Source organism: Drosophila obscura, unplaced genomic scaffold, assembly GCF_018151105.1.
Source record: "Drosophila obscura isolate BZ-5 IFL unplaced genomic scaffold, ASM1815110v1 contig_73, whole genome shotgun sequence".
NCBI classification, from domain to species: domain Eukaryota; kingdom Metazoa; phylum Arthropoda; class Insecta; order Diptera; family Drosophilidae; genus Drosophila; species Drosophila obscura.
Genome location: NW_024542865.1, coordinates 6,830,568 through 6,847,044, shown reverse-complemented (window position 1 = coordinate 6,847,044; position 16,477 = coordinate 6,830,568). Strand labels below are relative to the sequence as shown.

The 16,477-nt window shown below is 52.9% G+C and overlaps 7 protein-coding genes across 7 annotated transcripts; 6 read left to right on the top strand and 1 right to left on the bottom strand.

Annotated features, from left to right (window-relative positions):
* Positions 1-2,107: 2,107 nt before the first annotated feature.
* Positions 2,108-3,144, top strand: LOC111067019 (PH domain-containing protein DDB_G0287875). Its single transcript, XM_022356030.2, has 2 exons — positions 2,108-2,177; positions 2,249-3,144. Exons 1-2 carry the CDS (start codon positions 2,108-2,110, stop codon positions 3,142-3,144), a joined length of 966 nt encoding a protein of 321 aa, XP_022211722.2.
* Positions 3,145-4,319: 1,175 nt separating this feature from the next.
* LOC111067017 (probable serine/threonine-protein kinase irlA) lies at positions 4,320-5,156 on the top strand. The gene is made up of 2 exons (XM_022356029.2): positions 4,320-4,374; positions 4,447-5,156. The coding sequence occupies exons 1-2, from the start codon at positions 4,320-4,322 to the stop codon at positions 5,154-5,156; spliced, it is 765 nt and encodes a 254-aa protein (XP_022211721.1).
* A 988-nt stretch (positions 5,157-6,144) lies between these two features.
* On the top strand, positions 6,145-7,107 carry LOC111067016 (uncharacterized protein DDB_G0287625). The gene is made up of 2 exons (XM_041595509.1): positions 6,145-6,205; positions 6,293-7,107. The coding sequence occupies exons 1-2, from the start codon at positions 6,145-6,147 to the stop codon at positions 7,105-7,107; spliced, it is 876 nt and encodes a 291-aa protein (XP_041451443.1).
* Positions 7,108-7,372: 265 nt separating this feature from the next.
* LOC111067061 (mitochondrial cardiolipin hydrolase-like) lies at positions 7,373-8,403 on the bottom strand. Its single transcript, XM_022356088.2, has 3 exons — positions 8,243-8,403; positions 8,101-8,172; positions 7,373-8,043 (listed from the first exon to the last, which is right to left on the bottom strand). Exons 1-3 carry the CDS (start codon positions 8,338-8,340, stop codon positions 7,452-7,454), a joined length of 762 nt encoding a protein of 253 aa, XP_022211780.2. The 5' UTR covers positions 8,341-8,403; the 3' UTR covers positions 7,373-7,451.
* Positions 8,404-9,285: 882 nt separating this feature from the next.
* Positions 9,286-10,373, top strand: LOC111067015 (mucin-19). The gene is made up of 2 exons (XM_041595508.1): positions 9,286-9,452; positions 9,527-10,373. Exons 1-2 carry the CDS (start codon positions 9,286-9,288, stop codon positions 10,371-10,373), a joined length of 1,014 nt encoding a protein of 337 aa, XP_041451442.1.
* A 361-nt stretch (positions 10,374-10,734) lies between these two features.
* LOC111067014 lies at positions 10,735-11,263 on the top strand. The gene is made up of 2 exons (XM_041595507.1): positions 10,735-11,010; positions 11,051-11,263. Exons 1-2 carry the CDS (start codon positions 10,735-10,737, stop codon positions 11,261-11,263), a joined length of 489 nt encoding a protein of 162 aa, XP_041451441.1.
* Positions 11,264-11,578: 315 nt separating this feature from the next.
* Positions 11,579-12,589, top strand: LOC111067045 (estradiol 17-beta-dehydrogenase 8). Its single transcript, XM_022356067.2, has 2 exons — positions 11,579-11,708; positions 11,778-12,589. Exons 1-2 carry the CDS (start codon positions 11,666-11,668, stop codon positions 12,482-12,484), a joined length of 750 nt encoding a protein of 249 aa, XP_022211759.1. The 5' UTR covers positions 11,579-11,665; the 3' UTR covers positions 12,485-12,589.
* The last annotated feature ends 3,888 nt before the right edge of the window (positions 12,590-16,477 follow it).

Sequence of the window (16,477 nt, the reverse complement as noted above, 5' to 3'; positions counted from 1 at the left end):
CTTATAGTAAGTGATGATTATTTTTCATTTTATTATTTATTTATTTTTTATTTATTTAATAGCTTAACTTACTATAAGGTTTAAACCTTATAGTCAGGGATGATTATTTTTTTATTTTATTTTATTATTTATTTATTTATTTATTTAATAATTTAATACAAGGCTTAAGCCTTATAGTCAGTGATGATAAACTAGCAATGTCTGCTGTGGCCTTCAGCCAGATTAAATGTAATAATTTGACAAATGTGTTTTTCATTTTTAGAGTAGACATAGACATTTTTTTGTCTCTTAAGACTTGACAATTAAAACATATTGTATGTACATTTTATTTTTAAATAAATAAAAAATGAAATCTATTATTCGTATACATAACTGATGTTTATTTGTCATCCCATTCCATTGTGGAGGAGGAGTGCTCACACTTTGTCCAAGCTACTAGTATTTATTTTTGGATTGCACACAGATGGCATATTTTACTTACAAGAAAGTAGACTGTGCTGCAGACATTTTACACCTTTTAAAGGAGAGTTATTATGGGCAGTCTTTGTGTTGTTTATTTGCACAACAGAACCCTACAAGTCGGTATGCAGCTTGGCTGTGGGTACAGCTTATTCGCGGATTGCCAACTTGTTGTATTTATTTTGGAAATCTATTCAGGGAAGGACTTTCCCTTAGCGGCCCTTACCGGCCCTTACCGGTCACGACTTTCCACAGTTGCAGGTTCTGAGCTACAGTTTTGCTTTGAGTCTGAGTCAATTAATTATAAAATTTATGCACAAAATTGATGCCTAAAATGAATCTTACAAATTTAATGTTTGAAGCCAGAGCAACGAGGCCTTCAAGCTGAAGTCTGAATCGATTCATGGACTGATATCTAAGCTGGCAGCAAAGTAGTTGATCTGTGGAGGATCTGCTGGTAAAATATAGATTTTATATATTAATGGTACCTATATTTATGTTACTATGGCATCATTCTAATAGATTAATTGGGGTAACGAATTATGCGCTAATCCCATGCTGCATTAAATTTTTACCCACATTTCAGAGGCTGCATAGAGAACCTCTTATTAAATTTGAGGAGGAATTTTAATTTTATTAACACTTCCGCGCCGGGGGCTCCGAATAAATATCATCTGAGAACTTAAAGAAAATATTCATTATAATTCATTAGAAAATATGTAGATCTCCTCTGTAGATTGCCCTTTGCGATCACTTGATCGATCACTTGTTTCTAAGTCTAGAATTTATATTTCTTTATTTCTAATTATATTATAATTATATTATAGTTAAAGCAGGTGACACAAGTCATGTGCTGACCTGAGCTTTACGTTCGCCAATTAGTTTCCATATCGATCAGCAGCAGGACTGGTCAAACCCTTGAGAGTTCCCTCTGACTATTGGCACAGTCACAGACCGTTTGGCTTCGGGGATACGAAATAATAGTTCTGAAATAATTGCAATGAAGAGGAAATACGAGTGCCACCGCTGGCATGGATATGGATGGACTGTGGCTGTGGCAGTGTCCGCAGTGTGCGCAGCTAAGAAATCAACTGAGTTTTTCTTCTGTCCGACAGAGTCAAGTGCGAAATATATTTGGCCAGCTGGTAGGCAGGGGTCAAGCTCTTCTTTTGGTTGCCGTTCTCCCAAGTTCTTCGACGCTTTACAAAGTTGAGTTCTCAAATCTGACGTTAATCAATCATGGAAAGATTGTTTTGGCAAGAGAAATGTGGGGAAAATTAGCATAAGACTGTTGCTGCTGCTGCTGCTTTTGCTGCTTTTGCTGCTGAACCATGAACCATGAACCATGAGGGGGGGCCTGTTCTCTTTGACCCGCCTGGGGCTAATAGCTCCTCGGCCCACTGCTAATAGCCCTGCCAATGGCGGGGTGGACGAGGAGAGGAGTGACGGCCATCGATCAACGGATTCTTTTTTGACCAGAACTCTGACTTTGACGGGCTATATAATCGGCGGACACTCGTCAGTTGTCAGTCAGTTGCGAGTGCAAGCTCAGAGACAACAAGTAGCCATCCCAGCCAACCCAGCCAAGCATCCCCCACCAGGTCCTTGCCACCAAGAGAACGAAAAAGAAAGCCGAACCATCCCAGCAATGCACTGCCTGCTACAGCTGAGCTTGGCGCTGGCGCTGTGCGCCCTTCTGGCCCCGCCAGCCACCCTTGGTAAGTCCTGCCCCGAGCGAGCCAAAGGCTGACACTACAACCCTTGCCATCCCATCCCATTCCATTCGCAGCCGAACGCCGTCAGAGCTACCGCCTGGGCGTGCGCTCCACGGGCCGGCACGAGAGTGGCCAGCCGGAGGGCAGATTCACTTCATCCATAGCCAACAAGTTCAGCTCACTGAAGGGCACCACGACAACGACCACACTGACTCCCACTACGACCTCAGTCACGACCACGCCGACAACGTCAGGCACCTCCTCGCCCACAACCTCGCCCACCACTTCGCCGGGCACATCGTCAGGCACCTCGACCACAACGTCCTCGCCCACATCGGCGACAACGGCACCGACGACCAGGCGGGCCTTCGGCAGTGGCATCGACAACGAGGGCTCCTACGAGGAGCTGGCCCGTGCCTACGATGACGAGGACGAGGATGAGGAGCAGCCGGGCAGCGGCAAAATGCAGGACGACGACGACGACGACGATGGCAGCGATGACGACGATGACGAGTTCTATGTGCTGGCGCCCGGTTCCGGCCACAATGCTGTCCAGCAGGGCGGCGGCGGCGACAACTCGAACGCGGCAGCAGCCGTGGAGCGACCCACCGAGCTGCAGTGGCGCCAGTACCAGGTGGATCAGCGCAACCGTCGGCGCATCCAGCGCCTGCAGCGGGAGCACAACCAGCGGCTGCGCGCCCTGCTGCGCCGCCAGCGGCTCGCCGATCGGCGCAATGCGAAGCGCGTGCGCCGCATCCAGCAGCAGAACCGTCGCCGCTCCACGCGCCGCAATCGTCGCAATCGCAACCGCAGCAAGGCCCAACGCCAGCGTCGTCGTCGCAACAACCAGAGCCGCCGTCGCCGCGAGCAGAGCCAGCGCCAGCGTCGCCGCCAGCGCCTGAACCAGCGTCGCCGTCTGCGCCAGCTGATGCGTCGTCGCCGTGGCGGTCGTCGTCTCATCCGTGCCTAGGCTCCGCTCCCAGCCCCCAGCCCCGCCCCACTTTGACCCACCCAGCCAGCGCCTGAAATAAAATGACTTTGTATGCAAAACAAAACAATTTTTTTTTTTCCTCAATGGAAGATTTTCAGGGATTAGAGACTGGGGAACGAATGGGGGGAGATTGCATTGGGTTAAGGCGGTACTTGGAGAGAGAGAGGAATTCCTCCTCACCCCAACTCACTTGGTCTTCTGCTACAGGACCGTTGTGGTGGAGATTGCATTAATATTAGAGGAATTTTTTTTTTTTAATTTTTTTTTTTTTTTTAATTTATTTTTATTTTATTACAAAGAAGATCTCTCAGAGCAGGGATGATCAGGGGATGAGTTTAAGCACGAGTACGACGTACGATCTTCATTTTTTATGTGGATATCAGCGATTGCAGGAACTAATTTGTAGCTTTCAATGTGGGCAGCATATGCCCACAAGAGTGTCCACGAGTGCCCAACCGAAAGACACATTAATGGGGACTGTTCGACGGTTGCTGAACGGTTGCTTTACGGTTCTCTTGGGGTCAGTCCGAGCGGTTCATTGACATCGACTACACTTTCGCCCTTAGGTGTTAGCACAGTCTGCGGCAGTCTGTGGCAGTCTGAAGAAATTCTGACTCCATTGCCATCTACGCCATCTCAATGAATATGCAAATGCTAATCGATGGATCGATTCGCGAGGGGCTATGCAAATGGGCAGCCCATCCGATCCGATCCGATCGCTGCTGAGGTTACGAGATGGTTCTGGCCAAGGGGTCAACAGATTCGCCGCCTTGGCTCTGGCTTTGGCTTTGACTTTGGCTGTGGATTATTTATGGCCTTATGCAAAACGACTTACATCGACTTGGGCTTTCTTGGGCCCTTTCTTCGGACCAGAAACAGGGCCCCCGCCCTCCCAGCGCTGTTGCAGGTGCCATCTCTTTCCCACTTGAGGGGGGCATGTGCGATTTGTTGCTGGCCAGAGTTACAGCTGGCGGGGCAGGCGAAGGGCGGTGTAGGGCAGTGTAGGGCATCGGCGTTGTAAGTTGGTGACATATAAATATGCCAGGCTGGGCCCTTCCAAGTCAGTCACATCGAGCTCAGCAATCGAGAGAGATTCGCACAGAACAGTTTTCGCCCCAGCCGCAGCCAAAAGCCCCATAACAATCGTCCAGGACATGCATATGCTCAAGGGATTACTCGTAGTGGTCTGCCTGGCAGCCATTGCCAGCGGTAAGTTGTGACAAACCCCCGCCCCGCCCCGCCCCGTCATCAAGGCAACCCTCTGATTGAAACCACTTACAGCCAAGCCCCACCAGGCCAAGAGCGGCCAGAGCTACCAGCTGTTTGGCCGGCAGCAGCGCGATGAGCCCGCCGCCCAGGGTCGCCTGAGTGCCACCCAGCTGACGACCATCCTCAACAGCCTGAAGGGCAGCGCCAGCAGCACCACAGTGGCGCCCACCTCCACCAGCCCCACGGGCACCACCACCACCACCATCTCGCCGCAGTCGCCCACAACCACCACGAGCACTTCCACCACCAGCCCCACAACCAGCCCCACTGCCACTGGCACAACATCGCCCACAACCACAGCGGGAACCACCCGTCAGCTGGGGGCCAGCGATGACGACGCAGCGGAGGAGGAGGCGGAGCACTTCAATGACCACCAGTTGGCCGGCTTTGAGCTCGACGACGATGAGGAGCAGGACGATTCGCAGGTTGTGGCCGCCGCCGCCGCCCGTGCCACCCGCAACAGCTCCAGCCGCCGTCGCCAGAATCGTCTGCGTCGCCAGCGCCGCCAGCAGCTGCGCAAGCAGAACCAGCGCCGTCGCCGCCAGCAGCAGCAGCAGCAGCGTCGTCGCCAGAAGCGCCGCCAGCAGCAGCAGCAGCGTCGCCGCAAGCAGCAGCTGAATCGCCAGCGCCAGCGTCGCAACCGTCGCCAGAACCAACGCCTCACCAAGCGCTTCCGCCAGGCCACGCCCAACAGGAACCGCCGCATCCGCGTGCGCAACTAAGCCACCCACAACCCCCCAATGGCAGTCCAGTGTAATCCCCCCCGTCTACGAATAAAAAATATACCAGCCACAAACTTTGCAACGGGTGCTAACAATGGGAGGGAACTGATCCAAAGGGATCCCTCACTGATTGACAGCTCAGGAGAGCTCAGGACAGCTCAGGCATTGGGCTCATCAGGGGCAGCTCATGGCATCAATCAAACAGGTGGGGATGTGTCTTCAGAGTCCTCTCACGGCCCTATCTAATGGGTATAGGAAAAGGCTCTGCCGCTCTCTCACAGTGGCTGGGTTCCGTTTAGCCCACGCAAACGCACTGCAAAGCATGTGAGTGTGTGCGTGCGCAGGCCTTCATGTGAAACGATTTGCGCCGCTTAATGCAGTGCAATTAAATCACAGAGAGGGCGGCTCTTCGCCATGTACCACTTCTCCAACCAATGCAATTAAATCGCAGAGAAATAACTCAATAAATTCGCAATAAAAGCGGCAGTTCACACTGACACTTGCTGGCGTTGTGGTGCTCGATTTGAGTTGATAATTCCAGGTCACAGATCGTGTCAGATGTGTGCGGGCCACACCAGCATATTTCCATATGTAGTTCAGCCATCAGTCAGCACTCGGACACAGTTCTAGCCACTGGAGCGAGGGTCAAACTAGTTCAACCACAAAGGGGGGCGCTGGAAGCCCCAAATTTATGCAAAAACTTTGTTTAAAATTTGCAAATTCGCGAAAAGAAATGATAATGAGAATTTGTTGGCGCTGATATTTGCAGACTCTGAAGGCTGAACCGAAGCGTTCTGAGTCCGGGGTTCGGGTATATAATCCCGAGTGGCCGCTGGCAATGTCACAGTCAACCAGCGACCTTCCCTCGGGCAGAGCAACAGGCACAGCAGCAGCAACAGCAACAGCAGCAGCCCCCCTCGAGCCAGAGATCCACAGAGCAGTTCCAGCGGAAAAGGATTAGCCCCCCCCCACGACACCAAGTCGAGCCATGAAGTTCTTGTGTTGCGCTTTGCTTTTGGTAGCCACAACATGCCTGACCCAGGCGGCCGGTGAGTGACCCTTTTACGCACACCTGACCTGACAGCACTTGACATCAACGTCCATCGTCGGGTTCCATTTTCCATTCGCCTTTGCAGTGAGACGCAGGGATGTGGAGAATGCCGGCCAGCCGCGATACCGTCTGTTGAAGCAGCCCAGCCAGGGGCTGGAGGGCCGGAGTCTTAGCCAGCTGCTGGCCCTGAAGGGCGGCTCTTCGCCATGTACCACTTCTCCAGGCACGACAACCACCACTATTGGGCCAACGGGGCCAACAACAACCACGGGCACTACTTCTACCTCTACAGTACCAACCACCAGTGGTACTGGTTCTACTACCAGTGGGACTGGGAGCACGAGCACTGCTCGTGCCTTTGCGGATTCGCCCCACGACGCTGCCCAGGAGGATGACGACAACAACGACGACGACAGCGAGGACGAGAAGTATGTGGGCGCCTACAGGGCCAGTGCCAGCGCCGGCGCCGACTCCGATGAGGACGATCTGGACGATCTGGCCAACGAGGAGGATGGCTTCGGTCCGGTGGTCGGCTACCAGTTCAATCGCGCCAACTCTGGCCTCCGTCGCGGCAGCAGCAGCCAGTCTGGCTCCAGCTCCGGCTCCCAGGTATCCAACAGCGCCGTCCTGAAGGAGTTCGAGCTGCGCCGCCAGCAGGACGAGAACAAAGCGCTGCGCCAGCGCTTGAAGGCAATGCGCAGGCGCAACGCCCTGAACCGTCGCCGCAGCCAGGCCAAGCGTCGCAACATGCGTCGCCGCCTCAACCAGAAGCGCCGCACTCAGGCCCGTCGCAACCGTCTCAGCCGCAACCGGTCCAACCAGCGCCAGCAGGCCGCTCGCCGTCGCCAGCGCCGCAACAATCAGCGTCGCAACCGCCGCAGAGGCAGTCGCCGCGGCTAGATCCGCATCCCCATCCGCATCCGACACTTTGACCTGTATCCAGTGCTGAATAAATCGAATATGACAACAACGAAACTCTCTCTCTCTCTGGTCGAAAAAAAAACAGGCACCCCAAGCCCGAGGAATCCTTCACTTCACTTCATCCATTGATCCCTGCTTGGGCACATTTACTTGGGGAGGGGACCCACTCGGAGTCGATCAATATAGGGAAAGGGTACTGGAAATATCTACCATCCATGGAATACCATGGCATAATCACCGCAAATTTAGTAACAATCAATAGAAGGGGGGAGCGGCCAAGCGTGCTGTCTGTGTGTGGAGTGGAACGGTTGTGGGGAAGCAATTTATACTGGGACGACGGGGTCTAGCATGTTCCACTGGTCAAAGAATATTTTGTAGAGCTGCAACTCGCTCAGCTCGGGCTTTAACTGCTCCCTGTCCTCCCTCTGTGCCGGCCTGAACAGGCGCGCTAGCAGGCTGCCGCCTGCTCTGGACTTTGCCAGTGCGGGATTCAGCTCCAGAATGCGCTCCTCGCTGTCCACCAGGGCGAAGTTGTAGTGCACGTCCATGCCGATGGAGGTGTGGCGCACCGGCACGCCAGCCTTCCACAGCTTCACGATGACCGGACCGTACACCCAGATCATTCTGGTGCTGGCGATGATGCGCACCTTGACGCCCCGATCGTTGGCATCGCTTATGAAGGGGCCCAGCTCGGGTATGCTCAGCGACAGCAGCGCCACATCGATGGCCACCTTGGCCCGGTCCATGCACCGCCTCAGGTCCCGCCTCCAGCACGACTTGCAGCACTCAATGATCGGCTTCAGTTCCGGCCAGCGGCTCGGCACATTGAACACGACCACGCCACAGGAGGCCAGCTCCGCCAGTGCGACCCTCCTTTTGCACCTGCCCTGGCTGCGCTCGTTGACCAGCTTCACCCTGCAGATCAGATCATCGATTGGAGAGCTGTGCCCAGCCACTGCTGCCTGAACTCACCCAACGGGCAAATACCGCGCAGCCCTTTCCAGACGGAGACATCTCAAAAGCAGGTGCAGGGCTCGCAAGAAGCTGTGGCCAGGTGTCGGTTAAGTCAGTTGGGGGCGGAGGCAAGTTCTTCTCCGTCCGGGCATCTACTTACATGTGGCAACCAAAGGCAATGGCATATCTCGCAATTAGCAGCATTTTGCTGCAGAAGAACAACCAGAAGGGAAGGGACAAAAATATATATATCGACATGAAGCCGATTCGAATGTTGGAACTTTGGATTATGGGCAGGGCGGAGCAGGGCAGGGCGGGGCAGGGGGAGCTGTGTGACAAACGAATTAAAGGGAACTCGATGCCAGCAGAAATACTCGTGTATGAGCCGTGGGGTGTGTGGGGTGTGTGGGTGTACAGTGTACACCCTTTGACCCGATTTTGTTTGGCAATTAGAAATTCGTTGAATTTGTTTTCACTTTTCGAGCCCGTGGAGTACCCCTCCGCCTGCCTGCCCGCCCGCCTGCCTACCCCTGTTTAGAAAGCGAGCCTCCAAATAAATCTGCGAGCCGTTCCGCTTAGCTTCAGCCAGGGGGGACTGGGACTGGGACAGGGTCCGCAAAAGATGAACAAGCAGAACGAGAGGTTGACGATGACGATGACGGTGAAGAACTTTGCTGAGCGGGCTCCAAAATAGCTGCAAGGCAAAAATACCAAAACGGAGACTGAAATTCAATTCAAATTCAATTGTGAATTGAATGAATCTGCGCGAATGATGGGCCTGTGACTGTGACTGGAACTGGGCCTGGGCCTGGTCTGTGGGTCTCTCTGGGGGTTTAGCTGCCGCTGCCGCTGCTGCTGCTGCTGCTGCTGTGTGTGTGTGTGTGTACATAGGCAAAAGTACACACACATCGTGTGGCAGTGCCGTTGACTCCCTTGGCAATTTACCGTTGCCCAGAGCCAGTTGTGGAGGTACTTTAAAGTCATTTGCATTTTGGTTTCGGGTATTGGATCTCGGCTCTTGGCTCTTGGGTTTGTATAAAAGGCATCCAGCTGGGGCGGTAATGTATCAAACATTGATTACCCATCCGGGCGAGCACACACGACTCCACCTCCACCTCCACCTGCACCTCCACGAGTCGACGCCACCTCCGTTCGGGCTGCTAGAAAAGTTCTCTGCCACAGAGTAGTTTCCAAGTGAAAGAAATGAAGCACCAAGTGTCGCTCCTGGTCCTGCTGGCTGGCTGCTGCCTGCTGGCTGCTGGCCTCGTCCAGGCCGCTGCCGGCCCGGAGAAGGCCAAGTCGACGGCACAGCTGCTGAAGGCAGCCCGCCGCAGCTCCTACTTCAATGAGCCGGCCCTGGCCAAGTTCAGGTCCAACGATGCCGAGCTGGCCGCGGCCCTCGACCAGAAGGCCGACCAGGATAAGCTGAGCCTCGGCGGTGCAGCTGGGGCGGCAGCAGCAGCAGCAGCAGCAGCTCCTCCACGGGCACCAAGGACGCATCGAGTGGACGGCTCTTCCTCAAGAAGTTCCTCATGTTCAAGAATATGTTCAGCAGCAGCAGCCAGCCGGTGATCCCCATCATCATCACCGGAGCTGGCACTGGCACCACCGGCACCGCCACCAACACGGCCAGTCCCACGGTGACTGTCACATCGACGGGCACCATTCCCACGGCCACGGGCACCGTCACCACCTCGCCGACGACCACTGGCACGACCGGGACCACTGGTCGCCAAGGGGATGGCATCGCCTATGGAGCCGATGCGGAGGAGGACGATTCCGCTGATGCGGATGAGAACCAGGCACAGGCCCAGGCACAGGGCTATCCCGGCGCCCTGGCAGCCAATGCCGAGCTGCTCGACGAGCAGGCCCTGGAGGCGGCCCTCGCCGCCGGCGCCCAGGAGTACGAGGTTGTGACCGATGCCGATGTCCAGGGCACGGGTGCCGTTGCCGGTGCCGGGGCCGGGGCCGGGGCCACCGAGAGCAAGGCCACCCAGAACAATATGATCAATCTGCGGCGCAAGGGCGCCCGCCGGGGCCAGCAGATAAGCGTCCGCATCCCACCCCGCTACCGTCGCTACTTCAAGAACGGCCAGAAGGTGATGCTGAACACCAACCGTCGCCCCAACAAGCGTCGCGTGGTGAGGAAGCGCCTCCCCAACAGGAAGCTGCAGAATCGTCGTCGTGTGAACGGAGGCGGCAATAAGAAGAGGATCAATAACAACAGCAACAGGAACAAGAACAGGAACAAGAACAAGGGCAACAAGCGTACACGCATCACAGCCGTCTAAGCGGGTTATCCCCCCCCACACCCCCCCCACGAAGCTCCAGCGGAGATCATTGATCCCCTTCCCCACACACATATATATATATTTTTTTTTTCTAATTTATTGTAGCTAATCTTTAATTTGAAGCCTCCACACACTCTTTTTGGGCATACACAAGACAAAATAAATGAATTCCTTTTGAAAAGTACTCGAACTGGCACTTGACCCACATTTGGGAATCATTTTGGCAGCTCACAGAATGATGTGGCTGAAAATACATAGAGACATACATTACATATGTACTTATGTATGTATGTATATGTATGCCCCCGCAGGCATACTTTTCGTATTTAAGAGAGTGGCCCGCCTGGGGCTGAGAACAAACATGGATTGCCTGCCGTTCCGCCAATTGCTGATCTTCTCGATCTTCGTCGTCGCTTCATTCGATGGCAGCACAGCCGGCTGCAGTGGTGGCAGTGGTGGCAGGCTCCGGCTGAGAGCCAGCGATGTGGCCCTGGCAGAGGCACAAATTGATCTCAGCCAGCTGAGCGATAAGCAGCTGCGCCAGTTGCTCCAACAGCTGGCCGCTCTGCAGCCAACCAAACAGGAGCAGCTTGAGCTAGAGCTAGAGGAGCAGGACTTGCAGCAGCAGCAGCAGCAGCAGCAGCAGCAGCAGCAGGAACTTGCAGCAGCAGCTGGACTTGCAGCAGTATGAGGACGATCATCGGGGCAGCAGTGGAGCCTGGAACAGGGTGCAGCGCATCATACGTCGCCAGCTGGTGCGCATACCGAAGCGTTATCTGAAGAAGCTGCTCCGGCAGTTCGGACTGGCGCGCAGCAACGAGGCGAGCAATGTGAGAGCTGTGACTCGGGTGCACCAGGCCGATGAGTACTATCTCATACCGCTGGAGTAGCTAATAAATAAATACAATGATGGCCGAGACGAGTACTCAATATGGAATAATTGTTTTTGTTTTGGGTGTTTTTTGGGGGACATTTTGTTGGTTCAGAACTGAACTTCTGCCGCTGATCTCTGCTCATTCTCCTCGTTCTTATCGTTCCAGCTGTTTGCTAGCCGAAAGCTTAGCTAAGCTTTGGTTGGTTCTGTAGTAAAGCTGCCCAGCATAAAGCTCGCCCAAAAGCTCGCTCTCTCTGCATCTAGCTCTCTCTCTCTTCATTCTGTCTATTATCTAACCCAAAACAGCTGATCAGCGATAACGATAACTAATTCAAGCAGAAATCAATCCGAGTGGCGTGTTGTGTTTTCCGCCTGTTTTTTTTTTGTATTATTAACAGCAACTGCAGCTCGTGGCATAATGACCGGCGGAATACTTGCGGGAAAGGTGGCACTGGTCACAGGTGCGTGTGGCAGCAGTTTTCTTTTCTTTTGTTTTCTTTATTCCTACTCAACCCCGTTGTACATTGCAGGTGCCGGATCGGGCATAGGGCGTGCCACCTGCCGCCTGCTGGCCCGCGACGGAGCCCAGGTAATTGCCGCCGATCGCAATTTGGAGTCTGCCAGGGAGACGGCCAAGGAGCTGGGAGCGGAACGCGCCGCCGCCCTCGAGGTGGACGTCTCCTCCGCGACGAGTGTCCGTGGCGCCGTGGCCGAGGCGCTGCTCAAGTTCAAACAGGCGCCCAGCATTGTGGTCAATTCGGCGGGCATAACGCGGGACGGCTACCTGCTGAAGATGCCCGAGCGGGACTTCGACGACGTGTACAGCGTCAACTTGAAGGGCACGTATCTGGTGACCCAGCACTTTGCCAAGGCCATGATCGAGCAGCAGCTGCGGGGCGGCAGCATTGTCAACCTCTCGAGCATTGTGGCCCGCATGAACAATGTGGGACAGGCGAACTATGCGGCCACCAAGGCCGGCGTCATCTCCTTCACGGAGGTCGCCTCCAAGGAGTTCGGCAAGTTCGGCATTCGCGTCAACTGCGTCCTGCCCGGCTACATTGACACGCCCATGGTGGCCGTTGTGCCGGAGGCCGTCAAGCAGCAGGTGGTGCAGCGCTGTCCCCTCGGCCGCCTGGGCCGGCCCGAGGAAATCGCCGAGGTTATTGCCTTCCTGGCCTCCCAGAAGGCGGCCTATGTGAATGGCGCCGCCATTGAGGTCACTGGCGGCCTCAAGTGATCCCACACAGCAGCTGGCTGCGACTAGAATTTTGCATTTATTTGTTATAACATTCAGAAGTTGTTGCATTCTTAATAGAACCGACCTTGTGATGATCTAATCTAATGATCAGCGCGTAATCTCTTTAATCGCCTCACAGCAAAGAAACCAATCAGCCCATGAACTGAACCCATCTGCCACCTGCCTCCAGCCACCTGCCACCTGTTGCTGCTCTGCTCTAATTGGAGCGAACGTGCGGCGCGGTGATCGTTGCACCGCCATCTATGGGCGTGCTTCTGTACTACTTGTGGAGCTTTCAAGAGCTGATTAACAGCACAGGCGAACAGTTCTGTTAAGCAATGGACACTTTAACAGTGCTGTGCTCTGTTAAATGTTGGACTGCGTAACATTAAAGATCCAATTTGTTTTTGATATTTATGTACACAAATATAATTATTATTATTATTATGTTATTAAGTGATTAAAAATAAAAATATTCAAAGGAAATACTTCCACGCTGTTTTTTTTTTATTTTGTTTTAATTGCGGGCATGCCCATTGCATACTTATAGGCCGCAGTGCAAAATAAAAGTAAATATTGGTGCATAAATACATACATATGTGTGCATTTACACACCACACAGATGACATCCACAGATACTGCACTCGAACGATGGAAAAACAGATCTCCATTAAATGATAAAACAATTAAAGCCGAAAATCGATTTAAAATCGATTTTTTTGCATTAGCACAAATCATTTTTGTTTTATTTATTTTAGTATTTTTGCAGGCAGCAGGAGACCAGGCAAGTATGAATTATCTCTGGTTGGGGCACTTAGATATATCCATGCCGGTAGATAAGTAGCTGGACAGTTTTAATTACTTTCTTGTATTTATTATTTTATTTATGTTGTGGCAATTATGATTCGAATTCTAGATTCGAACTCTGATTTTAGTAGACGAGCTGAAATAATAATCTAACAGTCAAACTCAAACTCACTCTCTCTCACTCTCTCTCACTCTCTTTCCTGTTTTGTCTATCCTTTTTGTGGGAGCCATGAAACCACCTTGATTGCCTCGGGGCCCGTGTATCCATCGAAAAGCGCGACCCCGACCCAGCGACCGAGCCAGCTACCGAGCCAGCGACCATTCAACCACAAAAGGACCATCGAAGTGGGAAATGGAATGTGTGACACGGCTTGTTGTGGTCATTGGGGTGGCACGGGCTCCTTTTGTGGGTGGTGTGCATGTGGATGTGGAACCACCGAAATGTACAATATTAATATATTTCACAATTCCCCAGCTGCTAATTAACTCAGTCGGAAAGCGTAAACATGCACACACACATATCTAGATACAAGGCTGTCAACTGACACATACATATGTGTGTGTGTGTGTGTGTGTGTGTATTTTTTGGGGGTGGGTGAGGTTGAGTGATGAGGGGTAGCTGCAGAGTGTAAAGGGGTGGCAAGGGGATCCTGGAGCTGTGGTCGTGCGTGCAATTTAAATAATGAAGACATTTTATTAATTCAAGAAATTCAACTCGCCCATACTTGAATACGACCCAGGCAGCCACCCCCTCCGCACACACACACACACACAGAGAGAGATACTTCCTAGATAGACACACAGACACACGCGTGGAGTAGCAATTACAGCGGCAGCCCAACATTAAGCAACCTCCAACCACACAAAACTTGCCAGGCATTTGGGGTTATGGCCCGGCCTCAGGCCACCCAACGAGCAGCCATCAGGCAGACACCCACCCCCCCAATGGCTTTCTGGTGCGTTTCCCATTTCCCCTGCTTCGTTTTTAGTGCATAGTGAAAAACAAAACATTTGCTAATCATATAAAGGGGGTGGATGGGGTGGATGGGGTGTGCAAAAGTCCCGGCATGGCCTCTACCTCACTCATAGCCGTCTCTCTGTGGCCGTCTCTTTCCAGCAATTAACAACGCAGTGCGACACAAGTAGCGACGACAAGCCAACACTTGAGCCGTAAACCAGACCCACACGACCCCAGGAACCAGGAACCAGGACCCACAATTCTCCCAGACCCCCCATCCCCGGCTCAGCAGCACCGACCCAAGACCAAACCCACTCCATGCGACAGCCCCAGCCCCAGCCACTGGCACTGGCAGTGCCTTGGCACTTGCCATATCTCATGTTAATGAAATCGTAACTCTTCGTGCGCCTCGTGTCCGTTTTTTGTCCCCTCTGCTGTCTCTGCTGTCTCTGCTGTCTCTTCTGTCTCTTCTGTCTCTTCTGTCTCTGCTACTGCCAAGGATGATTCCCCTAAAAAGAGACAAAAAGAAAAGCTGAAGCTGAAGCTGCGGCTGAGACTCCGAAAAGGATGTCCTCAGATCGCATTGCTGCTCGGTGATTAAAGCGATGAAAGAAATGCGCACGAATACTCGTACACCGGACAATGGTAGACTGGCAACGCTCTGAGATTGGAGCAGGAGGAGCAGCTGAGCAGGAGGAGGAGGAGCAGCAGGAGGCAGGCGGCAGGAAGTCATGTGCGAACAAAAGGTGCCACAAAAGATGCCAACCTGTCAACGGTTCGAACAGTAAGTACTCGGATGGTGAACCGATTGAAGGCTCACAGAACTGGCTCCCTGCTTTCCATGCTTTCCAATTTATTGCCATTTAAATTCCTCTTAATTCCATTCTTTTACAGATCTTTGTCGATCCGAATCGATCCAATGGCACCGATTTCTGCCTTCTATATCTTCCTACGTGTGTCCTGCGCAAGAGAGAGAGACGAGAGAGACGAGCCTTCCTTTTTGCAGTAGCCTCTTTGCCTCAGGCATGTCCTTCCTTGGGAGCTTTCACTGTGCTCTGCCAGCTCCCCCTAGCCCATAGCCCGAAACTCTTTTCGCCCCGTCTACGTGAGTGTTGTGCGGCCTGCGATCTCACGTGAGTTCAGGTTGCAGGTGTGCTCCCCGAAAACTATACGGGCAACAAAGAAATGCTAATTAACACAGCTAACCGCAATTGCAACTTCCTACTGACTAAGTGCACGTATGACCCGAGACCCGAGTCCCGAGTCCCGAGTACCGAGTACCCACTCCATGCCACTCAATTTCCAGCCACCCTGCCCGCCGCACACCCCCACCCAACATGTGTGACAGCTTCGAGGGTCGCTCTGTGACAAAGGGCAACTAATTTAGTTTAATGGGCGTCGTGCGCGACTTTGTTGCCACAGCCGCAGAATTTCTTGCGGCCAACACTCGGGCCCCCCCCTCCCCCCCGACAGTGTGTGGGTGCTGCATGGACTGCTGGTTTGGGGTGGGGGTGTGGGGTGGGTGTGCTCTTGTATGTGTGTGTGTGGCTCAGAGCTACCCTTACGCACTCTCATTAAGCATTTTTAGTCGAGCTTTGCGAGCCGTTTGTTTGCATTGTCAACTCTGACCCCCCACCCACCAGCCCAGAACTGCGAACTCCGAAAGAGAGAGAGCGGGAGAGAGCTGGAGCTGGAGCTGGAGCTGGATGGAAATGGAAGTTCGACTTCGACTGGCCATAAATTAACACACACATGGCTGGTGGTGTTGCTGGTGTTGGTGGTGGTGCTGGTGCTGCTGCTGGCAATGGTGGCCTGCCAACATTTTAATTTCACTTTTGTTTGTTTGATTTTTGGCTTTTTGCAGTTTGCTTGACAGTTGGCCCGGGCCCAGGCTGGGGCTGGGGCTGGGGCTCTGGCTGACCGGGCAACTCAACTCCCTTTCCGGTCTGTGTCCATGTCCATGTCCATGTCCTGGTTCAAATTAAAAAATGTTTTTTCCCGCTTATTTGTCTTTGGACTTGGACTACCAGCCAGTCAGCCAGCCAGCCAGTTGTTGGTGTTTGGCCCCAGCGCTTTGATGTCAACTTCCGAATGATTTTTCCCACTTGGTATGAAGTTTCTTTTTTGTTTTGTTTTCAATACATTTTATTTAACTCTTTTCTTTCGTGTTTAACTTGGTGTGTGTGTGTTTTTTTTTTTGTCATTTCTTTTTTTGTAGCCTATTTGTT

Coding starts and splice junctions, on each gene's coding strand:
- LOC111067045 (XM_022356067.2), top strand. CDS start 11,666: ATGACCGGCGGAATACTTGCGGGAAAGGTGGCACTGGTCACAG. Junction 11,709..11,777: donor AAAGGTGGCACTGGTCACAG/GTGCGTGTGGCA, acceptor TGTACATTGCAG/GTGCCGGATCGGGCATAGGG.
- LOC111067017 (XM_022356029.2), top strand. CDS start 4,320: ATGCATATGCTCAAGGGATTACTCGTAGTGGTCTGCCTGGCAGCCATT. Junction 4,375..4,446: donor CCTGGCAGCCATTGCCAGCG/GTAAGTTGTGAC, acceptor AACCACTTACAG/CCAAGCCCCACCAGGCCAAG.
- LOC111067015 (XM_041595508.1), top strand. CDS start 9,286: ATGAAGCACCAAGTGTCGCTCCTGGTCCTGCTGGCTGGCTGCTGCCTG. Junction 9,453..9,526: donor CCGGCCCTGGCCAAGTTCAG/GTCCAACGATGC, acceptor TCGGCGGTGCAG/CTGGGGCGGCAGCAGCAGCA.
- LOC111067014 (XM_041595507.1), top strand. CDS start 10,735: ATGGATTGCCTGCCGTTCCGCCAATTGCTGATCTTCTCGATCTTCGTC. Junction 11,011..11,050: donor TGCAGCAGCAGCAGCAGCAG/CAGCAGCAGCAG, acceptor CAGCAGCTGGAC/TTGCAGCAGTATGAGGACGA.
- LOC111067061 (XM_022356088.2), bottom strand. CDS start 8,340: ATGTCGATATATATATTTTTGTCCCTTCCCTTCTGGTTGTTCTTCTGC. Junction 8,173..8,242: donor ATTGCCTTTGGTTGCCACAT/GTAAGTAGATGC, acceptor ACCTGGCCACAG/CTTCTTGCGAGCCCTGCACC. Junction 8,044..8,100: donor GCGCGGTATTTGCCCGTTGG/GTGAGTTCAGGC, acceptor TCTGATCTGCAG/GGTGAAGCTGGTCAACGAGC.
- LOC111067019 (XM_022356030.2), top strand. CDS start 2,108: ATGCACTGCCTGCTACAGCTGAGCTTGGCGCTGGCGCTGTGCGCCCTT. Junction 2,178..2,248: donor GGCCCCGCCAGCCACCCTTG/GTAAGTCCTGCC, acceptor TTCCATTCGCAG/CCGAACGCCGTCAGAGCTAC.
- LOC111067016 (XM_041595509.1), top strand. CDS start 6,145: ATGAAGTTCTTGTGTTGCGCTTTGCTTTTGGTAGCCACAACATGCCTG. Junction 6,206..6,292: donor ATGCCTGACCCAGGCGGCCG/GTGAGTGACCCT, acceptor TCGCCTTTGCAG/TGAGACGCAGGGATGTGGAG.